Source organism: Rhamphochromis sp. 'chilingali' (assembly GCF_963969265.1).
Source record: "Rhamphochromis sp. 'chilingali' genome assembly, chromosome: 9".
Lineage (NCBI taxonomy): Eukaryota > Metazoa > Chordata > Actinopteri > Cichliformes > Cichlidae > Rhamphochromis > Rhamphochromis sp. 'chilingali'.
The window spans coordinates 9108224-9135121 of NC_137936.1; the positions used below are offsets into that span (position 1 = coordinate 9108224).

The window sequence follows — 26898 nt, forward strand, 5'->3', positions numbered from 1 at the left end:
ACTGATAGATGGATATTTCTGTAAGTTTCCCATTCTTTCACTCAATTTCAATCAATTCAGTTTTATTTACAGGGCGTGAAATTTAAAACAACAGTCACCTTCTCCCCCATGAGCAAGCACATTGTGACAGTGGGAAGGAAAAAAATCCCTTTTGACAGGAAGAAGCCTCCAGCAGGACCAGGGGCAGCTTTACCAGATTTGTATGCTTTAACCAGAATCCTTATATCCTTATTATAATTATTTTCTATTACTTTCTTTTACCCTACTTTTTAAAAACATGCTGTTTACAATGACACAAATTGTTTACTTAATTACCCCCCTTTGTTTTTTAATGTCACATAATCGTGACACTCATGCTCTGGTAACTTCAGGTAAAGGTTACAACATGTGACATGAGACGAATCTTGATAAAAGATTTTTGTTTGGCGGCCTCAGGCTACGTCCACACGTACATGCAGAAATGAAGGAAAACGCTGCCAGGAACATGCCAAAGCAACAGGTGGCGATATATTCCTAACCGTGTAGAAATGTTGGCCAATCAGAAGTGTAGAAGCCTCAGTGGGAAAAAGTAAACAAAGCTGGGGCATAGAAGCAGAACCGAGTCGTATGTGTGGAGGGACAGTAACTGTGTGTGTATATGTAAGCATTTAAACACTGCAGAGAGTAAAATTAACAGTAACAGTATTGTAGAAATTCATTTCACGGAAACAATAACGTGGCGCACAGTGTGACGTCAAAAAATGCGCACACCTTTGATGCTGCGTTTTCTCCGTTTTTCTCGTCCACACGTAAATGCAAAAACTGAGTTTTCGAAATTATCCACCCTGGCCAGAGTTTTTAGAAATCTCCGTTTTCAGTGACCGAAAATGCCGTTTACGTGTGGACGAAAGGTGCAAACGCATAGAAAAATCTCAGTTTTCAAAAATACCCGGGTACGTGTGGACGTAGCCTCAGTTTTAGAGCAATTACAGCAGCTGACCTGCTGATCTGAAGCAAGTCTTTCTGGTTGGCGTTTATCTAGAAGTTGAATGTTTTTCAAATATAAACTGAGCATTATGCGTAATAATTTTCACATAATATTGTTTCATGTTTTCTTACTTAAAGAAAACCTTGAGAAGGTTTAAAAAGCACTGATAAATGCAAAATAATCTAACTGCCTGCTTTTCATGTGTATGTCAAACATGCATAATTTGTTTTATACCGGTTAAAATCCGGCACGACCCTTTAATGCTGATGTACACTAATTAATCTCCCACTACTCCCAGCGGTGATACACTGCAGTTAACTGCACATTATTCCCAAATATTTTCTCTGCAGTGAACTCTCCCTGGCTGAGATACAAGCAATATATCTTGGATGAATACTCCACATTCTCAAGATAAACTTGCCCGGGGAAGCAGATTACTCTGCTCATATAGAGGTTCCGCAAGAGCTCTGTTTTGACTTGTCTGGCTTAATTGCTGCGTCAATTAAAATGTTTTTCAGAAACACTGTGTGAGCTGGGCAAGGGCCAGGAGAATTGCTAGAGGCTCCGGCTTGTTCACAGCTGTGTGTTGCCTGCAGTGTTGATGAAGGGAGAGTGAGAGGAAGTGAGGCTGAGTTGCCGAGGAGCTCAAGCGGTTAGCAGCCAAACAAAGGCATAAGGTGCGCGCTCCTGCCCGCAGTAAACAACGAGCGCTGTTATCAAAATGTAAACACAAACATTGGGATGTAGTTAGGCTTTATAGCGAAAGAAATAGACTAAAAAGTCACCTAAATACAAAAAGCATCAGTTGTAGCCTTATGATTGAAATTATGTTCATTTTGTTAATATAGTCACCATGGCCCTCTGCGAGTTTATTATTAAGAGTGGAGCCAATGACAACATACGATATTAACAGGATTATAATTGGAGCTGAATCTTGTTCTCTTTGGCGATGTGTAATATATTAATGTGGTCTCCTTTGGGACATGAAGGACGTGACCCACGATGGGCTTCGTACGAAATTAACGGGTAATTGCCGGGTGCTACAGGGCCACAGATGACTGTGAGAACAAGGCCGCTTTCCTGCACAGATATGCTGGCTGAGAGCATCCTCCCATGAAGAACAACAGCATCAGGACATGTAACATGAACCAAAAATGACACGAGTGACGTAGTGCTCCAGCTATCACGTTAATCATGTTGAGCAATGAAGGAAGTCAGAATACATTATTAAAGAGCGACAAAGTTTGTGTATGGGGGAAGCTAAGCTGGATGGATGGACTGCGTTACAGTCTTGGCCCATCCATCCAAGACTTGTTTTTTTTAAGCTTGGCCAAGCTCCTTCCTAACCTTAACCACATGTCTGGAACCTTTAAGAAGCAGTCGCTTCAATCCATAAAAAGGATGTTTACCTAAACCTCAGCAAGACAAAAGGAGTGCCACCTTAAGGAACAACTGTTTAGTGTTTTAAGAAGTGTAGTAAGATCAGTGTCTGTGTTACAGAACTAACAAGCTTTCAGATAAAAACCTTCAAGTCGAAGACCCATCACTCAAACTAATTCCTGAATTCACAAACGCTGAACCTCCAAAACAGGAGCTCTCAAACTCAGTAAAGGTGAATGGTGCCTCAAACAGGAATCAGCTGTTGCTAGCTACACATGTCGTGGTTACACTGGGCCCCTAAATGTTTTCCAACTACCATAATTTATTTTTCTCATTTTCTTATTCCAGTGATTATTCGCCCATTATTTGTGTCTGTTTCGCAGCAATCCCGTGAAAGCCTTCCCACTCGGCTTCCTCCCCTCTGCTTTTCTTGTCTTTACCATCTAGGAATTCACTCTCAACAGTGCAGTATTTTAGCCACTTTGTAATCCATACCTCCGACCTCTCCTGTAGCTTATTACCTACTGCCAAGACTGTTCAAGAGGACGACTGCGGGGTCACAGAACAGGATATCCTGCATGTCAGTCAAACGTCAAGGCTGTCAGGTGTCTCCGATTTTAAACCCAAATCGGGGAAAGCCTGACTGGTCATTAAAAATCTCCCAGGGAGGCTGAGTTTTGAGTTTTGCCAAAGCTCAGTATACTTCCACAGCTGTCAAGGTGTCTGTATGTCTGCTGCGTTGTGGAGATGTCACCTCAGGCACTATTCAGTCAAGTAAGAAAGAAACAGGCTTCCTCTGGATTAATGAGGAAGGGATATAATAATGTTGGGATATAGATGAGTTGAAATGTGACCGGCTCTTCTTTTACGTGTTGTTTTTTTCTTCTATAGATGACTTCACTGTACTCTCCCAGGCGTGTTTCCCAGTGCGTATCCCATATATGGGACTGATATCCAGGCTTTTGGCTGAATGAAAAGAAATTTTTATTAAATAAACTTCCACAACCTCAGGATATAAAATGATTTTAAAAGAAATGTATTCTCATGGTCAAGAGACCCCAAAAGGAGTATAATATGGAAAATAAAATCCTGCTCCAGTTTTTATCTGATGCCGTACAGTATGAGATTTATAAGTTTCAGATTTTCTTTTGTCAATTTTGCAATCTCAGTGGTATTGGCCCATAGGGAGTACAGGCAAAGGGAGCGTGCTAAGGAGCATGTATAGCAGTACAGTGAACTTGTTTGCTCCATTTAGACCATTCATTCACTCTTCTCCTCCCCTCCCGCCTACTCCCTGCTGATTTCTGCTGTCATGCCAGCCTCAAAAGTTATAAATCACTGTGGATTCTGCAGCCTTTTCATGGGTTTGTGTAGGGGAGTCCCTTTTGTAAGCTTCAGATGTTTGGGGTCAAAGCCAGGCTATCAACCAAAGCAACCAAAAGAATTGTTGATGTGTGAAGTGCGAGTTTGTAATTGAAACGATAAAGGAAGTCCTATAGGGACTGTATATCATCCCACTCAACAAACACAACAAAGTGTATTAGAGGGATTGTGGACTTCTCAAATGAGGAGGGGGGTGTCTTCAGAAACAACACTTTTCACATTCTACATTTTTCTTCCTCCCGGTTGTGGTGTGGGGCTGCAAGAGCGCAAAAGCGCCGACCTCTGAGTGCACTCAGGCTCTCGGAGAGATTGCAGCCCTGTCAGAGAACACGATGCCGCCCCATTAACTGAGATAAGGCAGGTAGGGATTGAGAGGCTGAGATCAATGAGTCATTATGGGGAGTGCAGAGGATTCGAGGCCCGAGTGGGATGGTTACATTCATGGCTTAGCAGTAGGACGGCCCAGCATTCCCATAACCACTTCCTACCAATCCGTGGAGCGACCATCAGGGTAGGAAAACCCTGCAGGATTTTCTCTGGATTAACAGTTGAGTCCATGTCAAATATTCTATCCAAGAATAATGAGGCAGGGCACAACCTTTTCACCTGACACATTTTCATATCTCCAGAGCAACACATTTATGGATTCTGCTGTTCTGTGAAAATGCTTCACGGCCTCAGGTCTTTGTTCACGTGAAGAAGATTTAGCTCTTAAAGTAAGATAAAATATCGTACATCCATTTTTCTCCAACTGAATGTAACTCTTATAAAATCCTGGAGGTTAATTAAAGTCAAAATGAGCTCAGTTTGAACATTTGGTTTGTTTTCCATGTAATATTGTGAATAAACTTTGGGTTTGTGAGATTTATGAATCTTTTTTTAAATTAACATTTTTCACAGCATCACAGCAACGTTTTTTCTGAATTGGGGTTGTAAAAAACAACAAAAACAAAACAAAAAAACAACATTATCTATCTCACTTGTGATTTTATTATGTTGATAGTTGCGGCAAAGCTTCAGAAAGAAGTATTTTTTAAAGAAATATGTTGGTGCAGTTTAGTGTGGTTTGGTTTGTGGTGTGATCCCATTTTTCTGTTTTTCCACTACCCATTTTAAATGCCCACTCTTACCTGAGGCACAGTGCTGACAGTCCTCTGTGTTACTCTCTGACTACATTTTGGCTGATATTGATCAAACTTGAAAGGGGAGCCCTTAAGTGAATGTGTAAAAAGTCCTGGTAATCAATGATTGACAGTTGGCATTTCCCCTCATCAAGGTCACCTTGCCAATTTCAGCATGTGGAAGAGCTGCAGGACAATCAAGAGATGTGAGAAAGAGAGGCTGTTTTGTTTCTTCAGATTTGGCTTTACCAGAGGGAGGTTGAGCGCAGAGCACGACTTTCAATCACAGAAGTACTTCAGCTGCGAGAGCTCGGTAGACCACAACTTAAAGGAGAAAAGGGAATATCGATCTTTGTGCCACTAGCATATCTGCACTCCGCTAGACATGTAATGCTGCTGGGATGGACTTTTTCGGTCTGCAATTACAGCTACAGCTAATTCACCTGGGACACCACAGGATATTTTTTTTTTGGTTTTCTTTGCAGTTCAGTTCAGTCAGAATCTATAAAACACACTTTCTTGGTGTGTATTTCTCACCCATTTGATTATTGCACTATACACCTATTGCTGAAAAGAAGATGTATAGCCATGTAGTCAGGGCTTAGCCAAGACAACCTGTGGACTTGAAACTTCAGGGGGCGAAATTCTACATGTGATTTTTAAACCTGGTTGCACCTGAAGTCATTAAATATATTTTGACAAGCATGTTTTATGTAGCATGTGTAAATAAAAGCTTGCTTCTAAATGAAGTCCTGCTGGGCTGGAAGTGAAATGTAAGACCACTCAAGTTCACAGCTTATTAGCTCCTTATTACAGGTCACATACTGGTAGAGTTATGCTCATAACATCCCAGCTCTTTAGATTAATTCTGTTTGGCTGGGAATGTGAGAAAAAACAGGAGAAGGCTCCCCTGATTTAGAAAGCATGTTTCCTGAGTTCGGAAAGAAATGAAGTGTTTATGGTGGGGCAAAAAGAGGCCGCACTGAGGGGGGGTTATAAAGGAGGAGCAGTACGAAGATGCTTTGGCTTCACGTTCCTCTTTTCGCCTCTGGGGCTGAGGTTTTGGTCAACACTGCCAAAGCAAACACCTCCATATTCCACCACAGAGGACCCGATGTGAACCTTTCACACACTTCTTGGTTTCGCCTAATCAGCACCTTCCATCTGGAGTTGCCTCATTTATCCTTAGTTTGCATTGTGGTTTTGCATGTGTAGAGAAACTGCTCTAATGGAGACTCTTGGTTCTGTATCCATTACAGCGTTGTTGCATCGTTTGATTATGTTGTGTGCAGTGATGTTTGAAACAACATGACACACCAGGAGTGGCCTCCACTTGCAGGCCAGGGCACCTCCCCTTACTGCAAAAACTGCTCAGAAACAGCTCAAAGAACACAAGAAACATAACCAGGGCTATTGACCTGACCTCTCCACAACCCCCAGATCTCAGTCTGATCAAGCATGCACAGAATTATTCAGAACACATCTGATCTTCTGGGGCTCCAAACAGCAACCCCAGAAACCAAAAGATCAATTTCTAACATCCCACTCAAGTGGATGAGAGACACCACAGGACACCCTGAGATATGTTTGTGTCCATCCGCTGAAGGGTCAGAGCTTTTTTGTGAGGAAGAGGAAAACCTAGACTACTTGAGCCAGGTGTTGTCAAAGTTGTGGCCCATCGTGTATACGTGCATGCTACACATGTTATCAGTATGTTTGAAAGATACAAAGGGAGGAGGCTGAACACATCACTCTCGCACCCACTTGGTCTGCTTCACTCTCTATCCATCTCAGCAGTTATCAGGCTGATTTTAATATCCTGTTAGCTGCCGGGAGATTACCAGTGACAAACTGGGATGGCTAAATCGGCTTGGTAAACTCGCTGACCCTGCAAACCACCACCCACCCTCTGAGCTACTATCTCCTTAACACCACCTTACATGGGAATAGAGCACGGTTGGCCAAAATAACAGTCTGAACACAGATAAAGCTCAGAGGAAGCATGTAGGAGAAGACTGCAAAGAACTAACTCCCTAAAAAAGTCGATCAGGCCAAGTAGGCATGCATACAGTACAAATTCATTGACCAGGCGACGTGAAATGAACTGTTCCTGATATCATAATAACTTGTTTTACTTATTTATTCATTTCTTTTTTTGCCTTTTTGACGTAAAATGCAAATTGTCAGTTGGGGACAGCATAACCCACCACACTGATTCCTAGGGTCCTAAGGGAACCTATTATCTTGTTATGACTTAGAAGCAGGATAAGATTGCAGAGCCTTAGAAGCCCCTTTAAAACAACACGGTTTAGGAACAGCAGGCTTATAGCACCAGAGAGCATAATGAAGTCACAGTTTAGCTTTTTGCTGACTTGTAACTTCTACGCGGGTTTCCTTTAGTGGCCAACAAACTGTTAGTTTAGTTCAGAAGGAGTTAGCCCTGTGACCCTTGGTTCCCATGGGTGCATGTGTTTGGGGTACAGCTCATTTAAAGCTTAGCCTAGTGAACGGTCCCAGTGAGGCAGTGGCAGCCGAAAACACAAAGCTGTTTATAAAGGCTAATCGCCTTCATTTCAGATGAGCGCCCTTTAAATAGAGAAAGTAAGTGATTAGGCAAAATGCAATGAAGCTGCTGACATACATGTGGAAAAACGGGATTTGTTCACTAATCCCACTTCCTGTCCCCAAGGCCTGGGAATCAGGGGCACACTGGAACTCAGCTGATCATTTGCCCCTGTTCAAAGAGGCGACGGGGAGAGGGGGGACGTCCTGCTTCTATCAACATCATGTGGCTCATGTCGAGGGTGACTGATGACTATACAGGCTCCAAATGGCAAAGAAAATGGCAAAGGCTTTCCTGCCTACAAGTTCTGTTTAAGCCTGCCCACCCAAGAAACAGGAAGACAAGCACTGAGGTGGCACCGTGCGCACTTACCCAGGATGAGGGAGCAGTGGGAGACTGGTGGGAGGAAGAGACCTGGAGCAGAGCCACAATGGCTGCTGTCACAATCTGTCCTGCCTTCATGTCATTCTCAGGAAGGGGCAGGAACAACTGGCTTCCCACACGGTGACCCCACACTGGCTCGACAAATAAAGCATTCATAACCACGGGGCATGTCAGCGAGACACTGGTGTCAGATACATTAGGTTTCTATATCCTGTGCCTGTTCAACTGTGAATCTTCATGTAGCCTGTCAGGATGCACCTGAGAGAGCTGGGACAAATTGTTGCACTGAGACGTCTTTCTGACAGTTTTCTATGTGGTGGTCCTGCTGTGCTCTGAAAGCCCTTTTCAAGACAAAGTTGTTCCCCTGCTCGTGCAAATCAAATTATTGGCTGACTGGATGAAAACTACTTGGAAATATGGTTTATAAATTGGATATTTATAATTGAGCTATTATATATAATAGAGCTATTTTGTTATATTTTGTAATTTTGTAATATATTCTATTATATAATTTAGTGACTTACTGTTCTTACTGTCTTGGAACAACTGCGACCACATAATTTCCTCGGGTATTAATAAATTATTCTTAATCTGATGATTGTGATATTTAATGGTAAATCTGCAGAAGATTTACTTTATAGCACAGCATGAAAAACATCAGCAACAAAAAGAAAATAGAACCTCCTAGCTGGAAGTCAGCCCATGGCAGCTGAAACCTGAATTTTGATGCCCTTTGATGCAACTGCTTGTGCCTGTCACACTCAAAATATTACACACATAAGCATTTAATAATATTTATTATGAGGAACTGTGTCATTCACGATAAGAAAAGTAAATAGTTTTTTAGTGAAACCTCTGGGCAGATTCTTACAAAAACGACAGATCCATCACAGATTCAGCTTCTTTAAAAAAATCTCTTTGTTCGTAAATTTGACAGCAGCTTTCAGGATGTTTGAACAGAACTGAACTTCAGTCTGTAGAACTGAGTGTTGTGAAGCCTGAGTTTCTATGGGCTGCTGTTCTTTAACCGTACCTGTTTCTGTTCTACTTCTGCTTTTGGTGAAGCGTGGCACACATTCAGTAAAATTAATTTCAGCCTTCTCACAGAGACTTTCTACAACATTAAACAGAGAGTGAGACTGAGACAGATCCATCTCCATTACATTAAGGCCGTTCTGGTCTCGTAGCTGACTGTTTCTCCCAGGTGCACACACCGTCTGGCCGCAGACAGTAGAACGCTCAGGCAGAGTGTGTCTCTGCCTTTTGAGTGTGTCCAGCACCATATGTAGGGATTATAGGCTGACATGAATCTGAGGTATGGCAGATTACGATACGGTAAGGCTAAAGGTAATGAGGCTCCTTCAGTCAGGGTTTCACGTTTAGTCTCTGTGGCTGCTTCGCCCTAAATTCCTTTGCTAATTCTGCAGTGGGCTGTCTTTGTTGTTCTGTTATAAATGCGTGTGCTCTGCCTTCTCCCCTGGCCTTTGTACAAAAAGTAGTGTTAAAATGAATTTACCATGCTAAATGTCCTCAGGAAACCAGAAGGTATGCCAGAAGGTATGCACATAACTGTGGCTAGACCACAACCCTGTGATTCAGTGGTTCTCCGGGTGTAGTAATTCAGAGCTTTTTGCAATTCTTATCTCCACTGAGCTGAAGCTGGAGTGATGGCAGAGAGGTTACAACCCCGAGCCCACTGAGCCATTCTCGACATACACACTCCCTTTTTTTCCTTTGCTCCCGTTCAGTGGACTCATTGAGATTCTGGACGGGCCATCGAGTAATGCCAGTTTACCCGAGGCAATCCCAGTTTCCTGATTCCTCTCAGGCTGAGGAGAGATAACCCTGACCCTGAGCTAATCCCAGATTAAACCAGAACATAAAGCACTGCCACTGCTGTCCAGTGACCTCTGACCTCTGCACGTCTCCCAGCTCAGGCTGCAGCAACACTGCTAAAAGGAGCTTGCAAAGATTTTAGCCAGGTATATTCCAATGAGGGCTTCTTTATCTGTGCTGCTGAATAATAACCCCAGAGATAACTCAGAAAGCCAGACTACTTAAGTAACCAGTAAGTTATTAGGTGACAGTTTTAGTTTATTTGGAGCAAAACAGGTCTGCAGAGCTTGCCAAAGTATTGCAGGAACTGACGCGCAGGATGGGTCAGGCGCATTGATGTGTCAGAGTTGAGGTAGAGACTGATAATAAAACACATGTCTGTTAAAACAGAGCCCTGTTTGTGCAGATGTGTGTGATTAGATCAAGGCTCTCCAGAGAGGATCTCCTTCCCTACTAGTTCTCCACATTTGACATCATCCTCAGCCAAACCTCTGCTTTCATGTGTTTCATCTAGACCGAGAGGGAAGGACATTCATTTGTTTGGAGAGAGAACGCAGAGTCCAAAAGCAGATCCTAGTTCGAGGGAAGATACAGAGTCAGACTTACGGATTCTTCATTGCCTCTGCACCGTGAGCACATCTGTCTGCTGTTACAAGAGTTTACATGAGAATGGAGATAAATGTGTATCTCTTTCCCCTCAACCACAACCCTCCTCACCCCTCCCTCACCCGTTCTGCTTGTCCATCAGCACGCCGGACTTGGCAGGGAGCAGGAGAGAGGCTTAGGTGACGGGAGCCAGAGGCTCTGTGATAAGGCCATCTCTCCGCATGAGAGCTCATCAGAGCTGACAGTGAATACAAATTGATGCCATTAGCGAGGAGGGGGTGTGGATGTAGGAGGGGTGGGGCACGACAGTGGCTCCTAATTATATAGTGGGTGAGCCTCCCTAGGTCGACAGGGGCACGGGGCACGGTAGTAACGAGGTGACGACGGTGGGGTGTCACGGCTCCCGCCGACACAGACGATGGCGGTGCGATTTCTGGATACTGTGAGGACAGACGTGGTGGTTAATGATGTGTGATATGGGATCGCTGTTAGTGCGTATCCATTATGACGGATCACATTCAACGTATGTCGAGACAAGAGGGGGGCACACCTTTTCCCTAGCGAGGGAGCTCGCAGCAACAGAATACAAACAGCATGCCATGAATAGCCAAGTAGCTTCACTTTGTTGTGGTTTTAATGGCTGGAATCACGCCAAAGCTCCGCACACACTCATTTGTGTGTTTTTGTTTTTCATGGCAATAATGATTTCAGATACTTTTGTGCACACTCCTGTTTCTACACTGTAAAAAAATTGTAATATAAAAGTACTTCACTGTGTGTTTTACAGTTTTGTACTGTTCTGTACCATTAATAGACTGTGATTTTACATTTCAAACGTAAATTAACATAAAATCACTGTAAATGTAATAAAACATAATTTTCTTGTTTTTTAAATGTATTTGTCTGTACATATGCATATTTAGATTGTTAAAATACGTTCACAAATGCATCATAATTTCACAAATATTTGTCCGTTATTTGAAAGATTGAACTGTTAAATTAAAATGTAATGCTATGGAAAAATATATAAAATGAATCTTATAAACTTTTTATACATCAAATAATAATAATTATTATTGCCGTGGTTCAAGAGTTGGCAGTTTGCCTTGTAATCAGAAGGTTGCCGGTTCGAGCCCCGGCTCGGACACTCTTGGTCGTTGTGTCCTTGGGCAAGACACTTCACCTGCCACCTACTGGTGATGGCCAGAGGGGAATTATAAAGTGGGATTGTAAAGCGCTTTGAGGGTCTCATAAAGCACTATATAAATGCAATCCATTGTTATTTAAACCAACTGTTAACTGTATATTTCTGTACATTTAAGTATTATTATTCATATTGCCACATTCATTGACCTTGTTTACAGGTAATTTCATTGTTTAATCACATTAAAATGTTCCTAATTTAATGCTTAAAAGCACTTGAAAAAGGCAAAATCCCATGTAAAATTAGGGCAACAAACTGTATTGTCATTACTTAAAATAACCGTATTTTCATGAGAAAGTTATTTTGTTATTTTATGGTATTATTTTGGCGCCCCAGCTGCCAGAATATTACTGTTTTTTTAGGATTTTTTTTTCACGGTGTAGGATTAATGCTGCTTATCCGGAATCAAGTTGTTCAAATACAGTGCTTACAGTAACAGCTTTTGAATTCACAAAAGAACACCATAAAACTTGCAGAACTTTGATTTTCCAGAGAGAGGAAGCAAGGATTCAGAGCTTTTGTATCCAGATGCTTTCATGACCGACAGACAGCCACGCATTTTAACTTGTCTCTTTAATTCCCCTTTTTCCTTTAAAGTTGCATCTATTTGAGGTCTTTGTATCCACAAATAGATTTAACGCTATAAACATGAGTGCAGAAAATTTGTGTATGTAATTTTGTTCTGCTGTCCTAACTTGAACCCATATTCCAGTTCTGCCGTTAGCTTGATCGGATGATACGGGGATCGTGTGCAAAGTATTCTGAGAATTTTCAAAATGTTTTGGTGTTTGCAACATGTACGAGAAAAGAAGACAACCAAGACAACAAGGCAAAAATAACACGACTGCTAATGACTGATTTGTCATCTTAATGCCATGCCTTGTCAGTTTCAAATTTGAAGTGAGATGATGGCAAGCATAACCGCTTTTGGTGATGCTTTGCACATATGGGGCAGGTGTTTGTACAGGCACGCTGTGTTGTCTGTGTTTTCTTTCCTAGTAGCAAGCTGCAGAGCCTGCCTCTCCACAAACACACACACACGCACAGGGTGCAGTGAAGCTTTGAGGCCATCACAATAGATTACCATTCCTCTGCGGGTCAGACTCTTTGGCATTACCAGTGGGTCAGATCATATCTCTAGATTCTGTGCCCTTGCATATTTGCTATCCGCTGAATGATGTCCTATCTGATGTGACACAGTGGCCAAGCCTTTGACCGCTTTTATTATCCTCTGCCCTCACAGTGACGGAGCCAAGACGAGCAGCTGCTGCGTTCTCATGCTCTTATCGTTCCTTTTCCTTTAGCAGCCCAGCTCACCTCAGACCCACTCTCCAGTAATCACACAGGCATTCTTTAACAACTCTGTCACTCCTCTGCTGGCTTTGAAGCATGCAGCTCACGCAAACCCAAATAAGTCGTGTAAATGTTTGACATGAAGGGAAGTTGAAAGAGGCCGTCGAAGGAGAGAGAGAAGGCGCTCTGGGCCCCGAAAGTTGCTGATTTAAAGTGAGTCTGCTGAAAAGACGGCAGCGCAAGTGGCAGTCAGGCCCTCCAGTGGGCACCCACTTGTCCTAAAGCAGAAGGGGGTTTCTTAATCTCCATCGCTATGTTAGTGCCCCTATATCAAGGCTTCCTTATTCTATAAATACAGGAAATCGCTGTGAGAAAGTTGTGCTAGATTAAGATAAGAGAGGAAACACGGCCGCTCTTGCATACAGGCATCTGGATATCGGCCAACTCTGCTCACAACTGTGCAAATTCAATCATTTCTTGGACTTTTTCTTACAGAAAAAACTCCCATGTTAAACATATGCGTAAAACAAAAGTCTGAATGTGTTGTTTGTGGCTATTTTGCATAGAGGTGCCAATTCTTTTTCACCAAACAGTTAAATACCACATCGTAACTCAATAGTTAAACAGTAATGTTCCAGCTTAGAGGTAATTGCTCAAATAAAGTGCAGAAAGTGTTCTGAACTCTTTCCAAACACATGAACACCCTCATAGAAAAGGCAAGCATATTCTCCTGACTGAGAAGATAAACAGAAATCTGCAGGAGCGGCATTAGGAGGTCATGCTACAGCAGGATGAGCATAGATTGACACAGTCCTCTTAGACAGATAGCAGCTTGTTTGCCCAATCGCCACTCTTACTCTCAGCTTCATCTCCACTTTATTGGCAAACATAATAAACAAGGTGCACAACCATGCCCGAGAGAATAAAATGCACCTTTATACAGCTCAGCAGGGAGTGGTTCTTATGAATATTTCAGTGACTTAGACTCATACAAATTAATGAGAATTGTGTCATGTCGAGCAAGTCTCTTAAACCTGTGGCACTGTCGCCTGTGGCGTCTCAACTCATTAATGCGCCTTGTTAAAAGTTGACCCAACTGCCAACTAGGAAACCCTGCATTTATTTTCCTTCACCCCCCAGAAAAGTCTCTGAAGCTGTTTTGTGCCGCTCCATCATTGCAACGAAGCGTGCCTTGTGAGGAGTAATAAGAGTGTCTTAACTGGAGTTTTCCTTCTTTGCATTGACAGCATTCAAATATTTGGCTAGGATTCCTGACAAGTGCTGCCTTTGATGTGTGAGAGCATGCAACCTCTCCCACCCCCTCTTAATCACCCTAATTATCACCTGTGTGTGTGTGTGTGTGTGTGTGTGTGTGTGTGTGTGTGTGTGTGTGTGTGTGTGTGTGTGTGTGTGTGTGTGTGAGAACCGACACACCTTTCTGACGGGTTGGAAACTACCTTGGGGCAATGCTCAGGTAGTGCAGCTTGTTTGTGATATGCCAGGAGCTACTGGGGTATTTCTGCACTACCTATTATTGCACTACCTCAGAACATTTAATCCAAGCCTATTTAACCCTACTTATTTTAATTTACACTTGTTTGATCTGCATAGATCATAACCAGCATTTTCCATCTCTAATCATGCATCGCTCCTTAGACAGAAGCACAGGGCGCCGCAATAGTTTCTAATTAGCCACAAATGTTCCCCAATTGAAAACCACTGAGCTGTGAACTGAGTAGATCATTGCTCCACACAATGCTCGTCCGCTTTGTTCATTGCTCCCTTCCTGCTCAGTGTCAAAGCAACGGACTGCAAAGTTTTGTCTTTTCCCATCATCATCCCCCTCCTCCTCCTCACCTCCCATACTTCTCTACAGGGAGTACTGCAGGCTTCAAGCAGCAACATGCACTGACACTCACAGTGGCCTCCACTTTTAATTTACCCAATTTGAAACCAGAGAAATATGCAGTGGGGTGGAACACCCATATCAGTGTCAAGTAGCGAGTGGCCACTGCGCTGTCAAGTGCCAGGATGTGTATTTAGGCCCTCTCAATTCTCTCGCTCACTGTCACTGTTTTGTTTAAACACACAGTCTGAAGTTTTCCATGATCCAATCACTTATCCGACGCTTGCTGCGAATTTGCCAGGAAAGTTATGAGTGGGACGGGCCGCGTACTGTTAAGCTACGCTGGATACAGTAATGAGAGGAAGTTCTTGTGTTACCGAAGCACACTGCGAGGTAGGACGCATTAAAAGCTGAATATGATATGTGAAATCCCGTCTCCTCTGTCCCTCGTGTACGGCATGGTGGGAAATCACTTCATATAAGTCGGCATTAACCACTGCGCTTTCTTACTTTCTTACTTCTGGAGATGAACTCTCGTGAGTGCGCTCCATGCCTGTCCAAACATATTTCCAAAGTAAACTCGGCCCGTTGGCTATTAATTTAAGATCAGGAGATACGCTATAACATGCAGGCCTGCAGCCCTGGAGATCACCGTCAGCAGCCAAGTATTCTCTCAGGAGGAAAAGGGCTGGCTCCATCTGACAGTGAGGCATGCTTCTCCCCCTATGTTTCTATACCTCATTTAACCAGGTAAGCTTATAAAAATACATTTGTACTTCTAATGGTCTGAGGAAAGGGTTGCGGTCAAGGTACATCCACTATTCTCCAGAACAACAACTGTATTGTATTGCAGTCTGCAGAACATGTAGTCACCTTGAGTGAATGAGGAACTCAGGTAATCAGTCACAGCAACCTGCATTTAAACTCGGCTAATTAACCTGATGAATGCAAAGAGAAAGAAATAAAGAATCTGTGCTTTGTTCGATATATGTCTTGCTTTGGCACTTTAGTGCAACGAAACACAATTTTCTTCCTAGCCAATCACCCATTTTAGAGTGGACTCACATTGGTAGTGAAGATGGGTTTTGTAAATGAAGTGCTCTTTAAGGTTTTGAGTTTTTACAGTAGAGTCTGATGGGAACTGCATGATGAAACAACCACTAATAACATCACTGTTTCTAACTCTAAGTACTGAACAATGGCAGTTTTGCAGGAAAATGCTAGAATTATAAACTCGATATCAGTTTGTAGTGCAGAAAAACAAACAAAAATAAACAGAGGAATTTTTTTTTGTCTGTCTGAGGTAGTGCTGAGCTTCTGCTCAGGTTTTGGCATTGTTGTTAAAACAGAGTTGGTAAGAAAGGCTCACACTTTCAGCTTCAAACTACACCTTTAAAAGAAACAGAACACTTAGGCACAAATAATTGTGCTCCGCTGTTAAATTAACACTGACTATTAACATTACTGACCAGCAGCACTAATAATGTTTGCTAAATCATTTTGTTATTGGTCATAGTCATTTTTCTGCTTGCCACTACCTCAATGGTAACAGCTGGTTAATTTTGGTATTAGGTAATTGCTAATAGTTAAATGGCTGACACTGACAAATGTACAGCAAGATTAAAACTTACAACTGTTTAAAGTCCAGTGGTGTTCAAACAGGAGCTTCACTGAGCTTCAGTGCTACTACTGCTAGTGGCAAATTGTTTGGTATATTAATCTGCAGAATGGTCACAGAATTTGAGTTTTGACAAGGATGGTTGTACTGATTATGTCAAATTCACACAAAACTGAATAGTACTTTTTACTTTCTTGATTTGGGTAGAAGTAAATATTTTTAATACTTAAGTAAATACTTGGTACTTAAGTACAATAGTTTTCCATAGGTCATGACCCTCCAGAGAGGGGAGAATATCTTAAAACAAAACTAAAAAAAAAAAAAGAAAAAGTAAAGTTTGCTACAAAAATCTTTTGACATTTTCAAATCTTATTCTTTTTTTGTAAACCGCTGGATAGCTTTACCTCAGTTATTTAAAATATAATTAATAATTAATTCATATCTACAACATTTTTGCACACTTGCATTTTATGTGGTCCTGTGCCAGTTGTCTGTTATATGTAGCACCATGGTCTCGGAGGAACGCCGTGTCATTTCAGTGTGTACTGTACAACTGCACATGGTTGAAATGATAATAAAGCCACTTGACTTGACATGACAAGAGGTCCCAGGTTGCCACTTAATTTCTAACACTGCGTTCAATCTGTGCTGTCGCTGTAATGTTGCTGCATACCATATGACTCGACCTACACCATAGCCTGACATTCACCCGCGCAAGCATGTAAAATTCAGCTGCATGACCACAACAAGTGTGATTGGCCTACTTGGTAGTAATATGCCATGTAGACCAAGTATATTGATCTTGGTATACTGAGCGTAAGGATAATGGCTCCGTGATCCAAGATATAACTGGCTGTGATTGTATCTTGCTTGTCTCCAGTGCTAATGCAGAAACCAGTAATCCCAAGCGCTTAGAGTCAATGCGTAATCTCATTTGGTTCTGAAGTCTTCATTCTATCCTCCATTTTTAGCTCCAACATAAATGTATAAATGCAAAAAAGGCTGTTATCTATATTGATATCTTTACTACTTTATGTCAAATTATAGTAAGTAAAGTAAAGTATAGTAACTACAGCTGTCTCACACAATTAGTGAAGTACAAAGTACACTGTTCCCTTACAGTTAAAATATAGTAGCAGTTAAAAAAAAAGAGGGGACAGTATAACTAAGTCGTGACTGAGTTTAAGTGTAGTACTCGTGTCAAGATACACATCATATCAACTTACCAAAAGTTTGGTAGTAGATTTTTGGCCTTGTATTGTTGGTAGATCTCCAGCATCTTTAGCAGGTTGCTCTGATGCCACTAAGCTAGAATTTCTTCAGGTCTCGTTCAGCTCAGCATCCAGTTTCTCAAAGATCAGCAAAGGGCTTTCTTGAGGCCAGAGTGCAGCGAGTAGCAAGAAACGGGCAGTGGGCTGTTTGAGCCAAGAGCACCTTGGGTTCCTTGGAGAGAGAAGCGGATTGTCTGTGTTCAGCAGACTGAAGAGTGTGGACCGGAACGCCACACACAAAGGAACCGAGATGCCTGAGGTGACTACTGTGAAATAGCTGAACTTTCTGCCTTTATGCTACACCTGCATTTCTTTCATGAACAAGAAAGACTGAAAATAGGAAAAATGTCATAAAGTGACCTTCTCTCATTTGTGCGCAGGTGCAGGCATGCTACTGTAAAAACCCAAGTGAATGAGGAATGGGATAGACACTGAGCTTGAGGATCAGGTTGCCCCACCGGCTTACTTTCACCTCCTAATAGAGCCATTGCAATTTCACAAGGGAGAAGCAGTGTGGTCCTGAAACAAAGCCCCTGCTGTGTGTGTGTGCGTGTGTGTGTGTGTGTGTGTGTGTGTGTGTGTGTGTGTGTGTGCGTGCGTGCGTGCGTGTGTGTGTGTGTGTGTGTGTGTGTGTGTGTGTGCGCAGACCCCCCAGAGTGGGCCTAAGCCATACAGGCAGTAATGGGCTACTATGAGTTTATCTGGCTCTGATAGACATATTCACACTCTGCTCCCAGCCTTTCAATCTCTCGGATAAGTCTGCATGTGGAAAATGCTGTCATGCTCTAATGTGGCTGACAAAAGAGCACAAGTAGTTCAGCCTCTCTGAGCCTGTCCTGTGTGAAACTGTAATCTGCGGCTGCAAATCTGTAAGTAAGTCTGGGAAAACAGCTGATTGAGTGTGCAGCCTAATATATCCGAGCTCAATAAAATGTGACTGGTTGAAAAACATCGGGGGATTGTCTGCAAATTAGATTCAGCTCAGTGCCAGAAAATTAAGACAAATGAGTCGCGTAGCAAACATAAGATTTTGTTACTCTCTGGGAAATACACCCCAACCCCACAAATTCTCCTTCATCTTTTAGGTATGGGCATAAACAACAAAAAGAAAAAGCACACACACTCCAAACTGGCATTCTGCAAAAGTGTAGCCTCTCTGCATGTCTTTTCGAGCTGATTGTGATTGAGTGTTTGCTTGGCACCAATCTCAGCCCAGAGACATGCTGTGCGGCCTGACCTCTGGAGCAGAGTTGCAGCCAAGCTCAGTCTGCTGCCATTATACGTCCTTGATCAACATGTCAAACGAGCACAATGCCATGTGGCCCCGCCTGAGGTGAAGTTTGACTTTGGGATTGAGTTAAGAGGGACTGACAGAAAAGACAATGATATCCAGTAGGTGGAGTGGCGCGCCTTTTTGTAACCAGGTTCTGTTGTAGTTAAATGGATTTCTAAAAGGTGATGTCTATGGTGGAGACCACATTACATGCAAATATGAAGGATAAGTCACGAGGAAAGGCACAACATTTGGGGTAAATTCTACCTGTGACATAGAATTCAGTCTGGCCTGAGATTAGAGTACATGTGTTTGTTTCTTAATGTGCGCCTCTCAATAGGGCGTGTTGTTGCTTTGCGCTGTTCACATTTCCTATTCGGCTGACAGATGGTCCCGTCCAGCTCCTCTCTGACAACAAACACACACTGAGAAGTCGCTGACAACCTGCTTCAGAAGGGGGGGCGCCCCGACTGGCCCTCGGAATGTGTGTGTATATGTGTGCGTGTGTGTGCACAATGCATTCTTATCCAGTGTGCACTTGGCCTAGAGTGTATGGGGACTCATCATTCAACTTAAGACTCAACACAAATAATCACAGGGTCCAGCCACATGTTGCAGCTCCTCTACGCGGGGCTGACAGCTGCCAATCACTCTGCTGACCTGTAAACGTTCCATTGGTGGGCACAGTTATTAAATCAAACTGTATAAATATAGAATATCTAATGCTATTAATCTTTGCTTATTGACGTAACCCCCGTGCTAAATTTAGATCTGGCTCAAAAGACTGGCAATATCAGATTCCATAGGGAGTCTGTTTAAAAAGGTCTCTAGATGGTGTTTATTTTAAGGACCAGTGGTGGACATGTGGATGTCTTTGCATGCTTGGGTGGCCAGACCTCTTCTTCAGAAACACCTAACAACCTCGTAGTAACGTCAAACCCACAATACATGACTACACATACAGAGCTTGTTAAAAAAAAAATTAAAAAAAATCTTAAACTGGCCATTATAAAGCTACAGTGTGTTTCCTTCAAGGTCTGATATGCCACACTGGCTGTGCGTTCGCTCCTTTAATAACACGCCGGCAAACCAGTGTTCAACTATGTCACATTTAACCAGTCAAATGCAGCTAACTGCATGTAACGGTTTATCCTTTGGTTTCCTTCTGCCATGTTTTGGTGGCTAACTCTGGGTTAACCTCAAATCCGTGCCTGTGATCTCTCGATTATAGAAGAAGGCTAAATGGAGGATGGGAACTTTCCTGCTGTTTGAGTGAAACCTCTCTGTTTGTCCAACAGTATCTGAATGCCAGCGTCTAAGGCCTCTTACCCTATAGATTGCAAAGGAGTGTGTTTATGTATGGTGGGACACGGGGCCTTTGTTGTCTTAGCCGTGGCCTTTTGCTCTGCCTGTACTTGGTTGCTGAACGAAGCAGAACATATCAAACAAACACTCCAGCACAGAGTCTATAGGGAGATTGGGTTACTGTAGACATGCGAGGACGTGTCAACTGCATTGTGTTGCTGAAAGCGCACACTTGTCTGACCTTCAGAGAATGGTGTCCAAGCATGCAATGAAATGTTGTGCCTTACCCTATTCCATGAACTATGTAGTATGAACATCATAGCTAACTGCTGGTCTACTGTTTCTGTGTTTGCTGGCTTCCCACAGACTGCCACTAACGAGTGACTTTCTAGATCCTTTGATCCACTCAGGAGGTATTAAGCCATCAGTGCTGTTTGACAGACACTCAGTAGCACTTGTCTCTAATGAGTGGTGTTCTGTTACACAAGTGTCGGTGAAAAACCATCAGATAAGTCCACGGAGGAGTGGCACGAGGAATGTGTCAGTTGCCCATGCATGTGTGCGCGCGAATATGCGCACATGTAGCTGCAGCTGTCGGTAACCAATGCATTTCTGTTTCCATACAGAACTGAGATCCACTGGTACCGCTCATCACTTCGCCTACCTCATCAACACATCTGACTATCGGATCCTTCGTATGGATGAGGACCATGATCGAATGTATGTTGGGAGCAAGGACCACATCCTGTCCCTGGACCTCCATGACATCAACAAGAACCCACGTATTGTAAGACCTTTCCCATGCTTTTCTCCCTTTGGGCCTTAAAATGGGCTGTTACCGTGGGATAAAGCCAGCACCTTTACTGCAGTTTTACCCAAAGTGAAATGTTCCCCACTCTTGCCCCAGCAGCAGACATTTCGGTTTGCTCACATCAAGTTTTTGTTGGACTACTCTTCTTCTTTTTTTGTTTCTGGTGCAGCTCATTAAAACCCTGTAACTGGTCTATGACAATCCCAACAGGACTTATATTAGCCTTGGTGGATATCCCTTTTAAAATTTTAATCCAAATATGCAATAAATGCCAGTGATGTATAACGGTTTGGGCTGGAGCTATAAAATGTCCCGCGTTCCCACTCTTGCAGATCCACTGGCCAGTGCCTGAACAAAGAAGAATGGAGTGCCTCGTGAGTGGGAAAGATGCCAATGTAAGTATGCGCGTTGAAAATGCACATACCAAGAGCAGGATTGCCCGAGTAAAGTTGTTTCCTTAAACTTGATAGCTTGAAAAAATAAAATATATCTTTTTTTTTTTTAAATAAATTGCATTTAAAATATATAATTCCCTCATCTGTTCACATCAGTTTTAATGTGATGAACCTGTTAAATGGAATTACCTGCGGAGTTGGACCTGGCCCAGTAAAATTCTGGTTCCCTCGTGTCTAGCCAATGAGACAGGAATGGAGCAGAGAAGCCCAGAATCCTTCTTTGTGCCAGCTTGAGTTCGGGAACCAAGCACTGCTGGCTGATAGTTTGATATATTGCCAAAATACAAATAGAAGCACATTATTACTGGCAGATTTTTAAGTTTTAATAAGAATCAGTGAGCATTCAGTAAATCAGCAGGAGGTCTGGCAGTAAAGATTAACTATGAACTGCTATTTAATTTCCTTCAATGTCTGTGTTTCCAGGAGGAGTGTGCAAACTTCATTCGTCTAATTGAGCCATGGAACCGGACTCACCTGTACGTCTGTGGGACAGGAGCTTACAATCCGGTCTGCACCTTTGTCAACCGCGGACGCAAACCTCAGGTTAGAATTACAAAGGAATGTAGAGGCCGAGAAGTTGATCTTAGCAGCATTAAAAACTTCCTCCATCTACATCATGAATGATATGGTTTGCCTTACTCTCCATCCGCCCTACACTAAGCTCCCTTTATGATGATTTTGCTCCATCATTAAGCTTGCTTGTGGTACCCTGTGTCCCCAGCAGCCAGCACACCAGCCTCACCAGCACACAGCTGTTGTCCCCAGTGTGCCGTTAGAGCTACTCTGTTTAGTCTCAATCTTTAATGGGACCTCTTGAATTTCGTAAACCTAGCCAGTCCGCTTACGCTGCCGTACTCCTCTTTAACACCTCACTTTCCTTTAAATATCACACTCGCTCCCTAATTGTGACCAGGGGACTTTTATAAAAGGCAATAAATAAAAAGTAAATTTCCCATTTGACTTTCCCTTGTGATCACAGAGAAATCGCAACAGCGAGCACAGCTTGCTCGAGCCCCTTGCTGCATACAGCTTGTTACTAATGAAGGGCTTCCACCCAGTCACTCACCTATCCTTCCACCCCTTCATGCATCCATCCAGGCCACCCGCCAGCCTCTACCATGTGAGATGCTGGGTAATTGCAAGTGGGAGCTCCCATTATGGGGTGCAAGTGGAATGTTCCAGTTCTAGTGGATTAATGAGAGGGCTGTTATTTTCTCTGTCACACTGACAGGTCCAAATCATACACCCCTGAGCACCTTTCTCAGCTGGTCTGTGGAGTTAACCACAACTGTAAAAACAAGAGGGGGTAAACTCTGCACGGACGCATGTACACACACATATCCTGACACACATACTGTAGGAACACTTGTAATTCTTAATTCAGATGGATTTCTATCAATAGATTTTACCATCGCAAGAAACATTCCTAAGATGCGCTTAAAGACTCGTAGCTAAATGTTTTGCAGTGCCAGCAGATTTTAGGGGTGTGTATGTGGCATACTGTGACAGCCTTTACTGACAAAACCACAGAATAGAGGACTGTTATTGTTGCCTTTTCCACCATCTGGTCCAATAAAGAAACCCGCATTCCCTGCACAGTCTTGCGTACATATTTCTTTATCCTTTCCCTACGCGCTTGTATTATATTGATCTCAGAAGTTCAGGGTTTAGGGAGTTTCTCATGTCTCATGTCTGGAGGTCAAAACAGGCTCAAGCAATCTGCAGCAAGGTCATGAAAGGCCTTGATCCCTCCTCATCAGTAGTGTAACGCCGAGAATGTATTGCTTTTTCCTGTTTTAGACGTCCATGTATCTGCAGATGGCCCAAGCCAGAGGAAGGGCTAACCGTGCAGCTGAACCCAGTGCGGTGCACGAGACACTCGGACTCAAGGTGCGATGCGGGCCCTGTCTGCACGAACCGATCACCAGCAGCATGCTCCCCTTTTTTGTGTCTGTGCCCATTTTGTCGATACCATCTTTAACCTGGCCATCGTTTGTTCATCTCTGTAATATTTTCCATGCACTGTTTTTCAGTCCCTGCACGATCTCGACATTTTTAGTGTAATTTGAAAATGCATTTCATTTCACGTCGCTTCGTTTTCTCCTTGTTTCATTCACATTTCCTTTGTGTAAGTCTTGTTGTCTGAGCACCCTGTCTTATTAGCCTTTGTCCTTTTGGTGCTTTGCCTCTGTGTTAAATGCCACATTTTGCATGAGAGCTGGCTAATCAACTGGAAATGGCTGATCCGGCTGTAAAAAAAACAAAAGATACACGGCCCACGTTTAATTAAACAGGCTTTTGCTGCTGTTCAATGCATGACACGGTCATTTCTATTTAGCATTTAGCTGGAGCTGTAAAGAGCAGATTTCCGAATCATTCTTCTTCATCATATCAGACATTCGAGGGTGTCACACCCAGCAGTTCTTCACCCCAAAGAGCCCTCCGCCTTCTGTAGGAATGTTATTCAGGCTCTCCCACAGAGGCGACAGGACTAGTCAGCATCTGACCCACTCCCACAGCAGGCTCTGTTAGCTTAGAGCAAACACCAGCCATCTGTAGCCAACTAGCTATGGAGCTGAGGAAATAAAAGAGTCACATACTTCAACATGTCTTCTCTGTTTGAGCTCTCCAAGCACTTTAAAAAGCAGAGAGGGACTTTTGAAGGACAACAGGGCTTTATGTGAAGTGGGACACTTTGAAAGTGTTTCAACTGTTTTCTTTTTCAGGCCGATTCTTTTTCTACACGTGTTTCAACCTTTTCTCAAGGGTCACATTTTATAGCAGGGTTGTAAAAACACATTCAGGGCACAGTTTCCCTCCGGTACACATAAATGTTTGTGACCGTTTTTGGGTTTTTCTCCAGAATGGCTTTGAGTAAGCTGCCATCTACTTATCGGCGCAAGTGGTGATTTTAATCAAAGATGATGTAAAGGGTTGCGTGTATGATCTAGTGAAGGGAGTTTGGCACAGTGCTCCTAAATAAGTGCTGACGGACACCGACACAGATGTCTTCATCTCGGCCTGCTGGGAGTAAAAAAATAGGGATTGGATGTGCTCTGGTTTTTGCGGCGGAGCTACAGGACATGTCATTGCGTGCCACTGTTTCATTTTCCCCACTATCATACGCAAATTCCTGCTAATCACCTTTCAGTGCTTGCGTGCTGGGATGCCATGAGCAGTGAGCATCAGTCATCCAGCCTCCATCGCAGACTTGTTTTCACTTTGCTGGATTGCAGGTGTCACGAGTCGACCTGCACACCCATAGGCACAGAGAAGCTGAGAGATATTTGGCATGCAGCTTTATTATGCCGAGAGAAGCAGCACCGCAGCACATTGTTTTTTACAGTGGAGTGGCATGGAGATGGATTAGAAATCCATCGCTTTTCCTGCATGTGTTTTTTCTGTATGAACACACACTCATTATTTTGATACTTCATCCCCCATCAGGACCTATAGGTCCCGCAGGAGTCAGAGGCAGCGCATATGCTGCCTCATTTTCCCTACACAAGGGAATCACAGTGACAAGATGGAGAGTGTTGAATTTATTGCCATCTCTGTATGATTTTTTTTTTCCATTTCAGGAAGAAATCTTCCATTTGGAACCGGGCAAAGTAGAATCTGGGAAAGGAAAGTGCTCCTATGACCCGAAGCTCAACAGCGTGTCAGCTTTGATCAGTAAGTATCATCTGGGTTTGGTCACATGGGATTGCAGGCACAGGCACGGTCCAGCACAGTTCCTTCTAGCAACAGCAGTGTCATCTCATATGGATTCTTCATCTTTTCTTCCATTTCTCCTTATATGATCTTCAATGGGCTTATGTTTGGCATACTTTGTAAAGAGCTTTTTATTGTTAGCCAGTGATAACCACAAGGTCAGGTCAAGTGTCCTTGTCACTTTGCCTTTTTCCCACAGTTTAGCTAGAATCACTAGGAATTTTTCCTTCTTAGGACTGCAATGGGCTCAGTAATATGTGACTATTAATATTTATATCCTCCACTGAGGAATTAGTGGCTTCAAGTCTAAATACGTCTGACATGCAAAAATAAAAAAATAAATAGTTATTGTATTACCATTTGAAAAACTAAAACTTTGACTTAATTTGGCAGTGTGCTGATATGTGGGATCAATGCCTCAAACAAAGTCAGTGAAGCAAAATATTAACAAAACGATTGTGTGCTCTCGCTTTTTTCACGTTTCAGCCGTTAGATGATTTTCAATTTTCAGTGAGATTAGGTTTGGATGAAATGTCTTATCATCTGTTGTTTCACTCATGAAGCCAGTGTCCTCTGTGCCACTGCCCAAGGTCATTTAGTCAGGTCCAGGCCGCACAGTTGCCACCAGTGAAAGGCGATCTTCTCTCTGTGGGTCGAGGCGGCGGGTGTAAATCACTGGCACTGTTTTCCCGCATTAGCGCAGTGCCAGATGACCAGTATGGAACCAGTACTGTCATCCAAGATGGATTTACCTCCCACATCCACCAGTTAGCGTCATGTAAGGGACACTGTTGTTAGTGTTGATAAGGATTAAGAACCCTGTACCACAAAAATAGATTCACCATTGACCGCTGACTGCTCGATGCGCCACCGCATTAGGTATCCTATCATCCGTGGACATTTTAATGATATATCATCAATCTCCCTATAGTACTGCCGGGGACCATGACATTGAGTATAATGGTGGTACAACAGTGTTTCCTGTTCCTACTGTCTCCATTCTCCATCTCTGAGAGCCCTGAGAGGCACACCTGCTCTCCAGTGGGGCCCACACAACAGCTGGAAGACCAACACCTTTCCTCCCTGTGGCTTAACAAAGCTGTTTTTATACATTTGTCAGTCTGCACACACGGGAGTGCTCATATCTCATGTCTTAATGAAGTGCATTTGATGGCTGTTTCAGGAAGTTTGAAGTTTGTATTGATAGGAGCACACAGTTAATACCCTGAAATAAGAGAAAATATGAATGAATTTAATGTTTTAAAAATAAGAAATTTTTATAGTGGATCTGACCACCATTGATACAGTTGCATTTATGACAGTGTCGATTGTTGTTTGTGTTCAGCGGATCAGCAAAGTGTTTGTTAATTTGCAGCTGAAAAAATCCCCAAGAAACGAACTATATACTCCTATTTTAGTAATTTTTGCTAAAAGCTGTAGAGCACATCAATTTTAGAGAATTAAAAAGACATTTGTAGTGGGCTGAGGTCTGACTACCACACAAGAGGCCCAAAAGTATGTAAATGAGAATTTTGTTGAACGCTTGAGTATCTTTATCTCCTTCGTGTCATAAGATAATTTTCTTTGTCTTAATCCTTTAAACAAGCACTTTGTACTGGTACAAGAATACAAGCTACTTATAGTGTTTTAAAGCAGTACAGCCCCAAAATGCTGACATATTATTAGGAGACAATGAGAACAGTGGAGGCTTACCTTGTTTATCAGCCATTTAAATGTCAGTTGCTTACGTCTCAAGTTGCAACCACGTCCTGACCACTCGCATGTGCAGATGATGACTTTGTTATGCTTAGCTTCTGTGTTGTGAAACTGAAGAGCGTCATGATTTTTCTAAATATACTTTTTGAAAT

The 26898-nt window shown here is 42.8% G+C and overlaps 1 protein-coding gene across 7 annotated transcripts in view; it reads left to right on the top strand.

Annotated features, from left to right (window-relative positions):
• sema3fb (sema domain, immunoglobulin domain (Ig), short basic domain, secreted, (semaphorin) 3Fb) overlaps positions 1 to 26898 on the top strand; it is a 59825-nt gene that overhangs the window by 17795 nt on the left and 15132 nt on the right. For 5 of the 7 annotated variants that reach the window (XM_080891159.1, XM_080891160.1, XM_080891156.1 and 2 more), the window contains exons 3-7: positions 20677 to 20837; positions 21194 to 21256; positions 21740 to 21859; positions 23117 to 23206; positions 24898 to 24991. In XM_080891159.1, coding sequence (XP_080747285.1) covers positions 20677 to 20837; positions 21194 to 21256; positions 21740 to 21859; positions 23117 to 23206; positions 24898 to 24991 — 528 coding nt within the window. The remainder of the gene's footprint in view (positions 1 to 20676; positions 20838 to 21193; positions 21257 to 21739; positions 21860 to 23116; positions 23207 to 24897; positions 24992 to 26898) is intronic. The other 2 variants (XM_080891162.1, XM_080891161.1) reach the window with 1 other exon arrangement.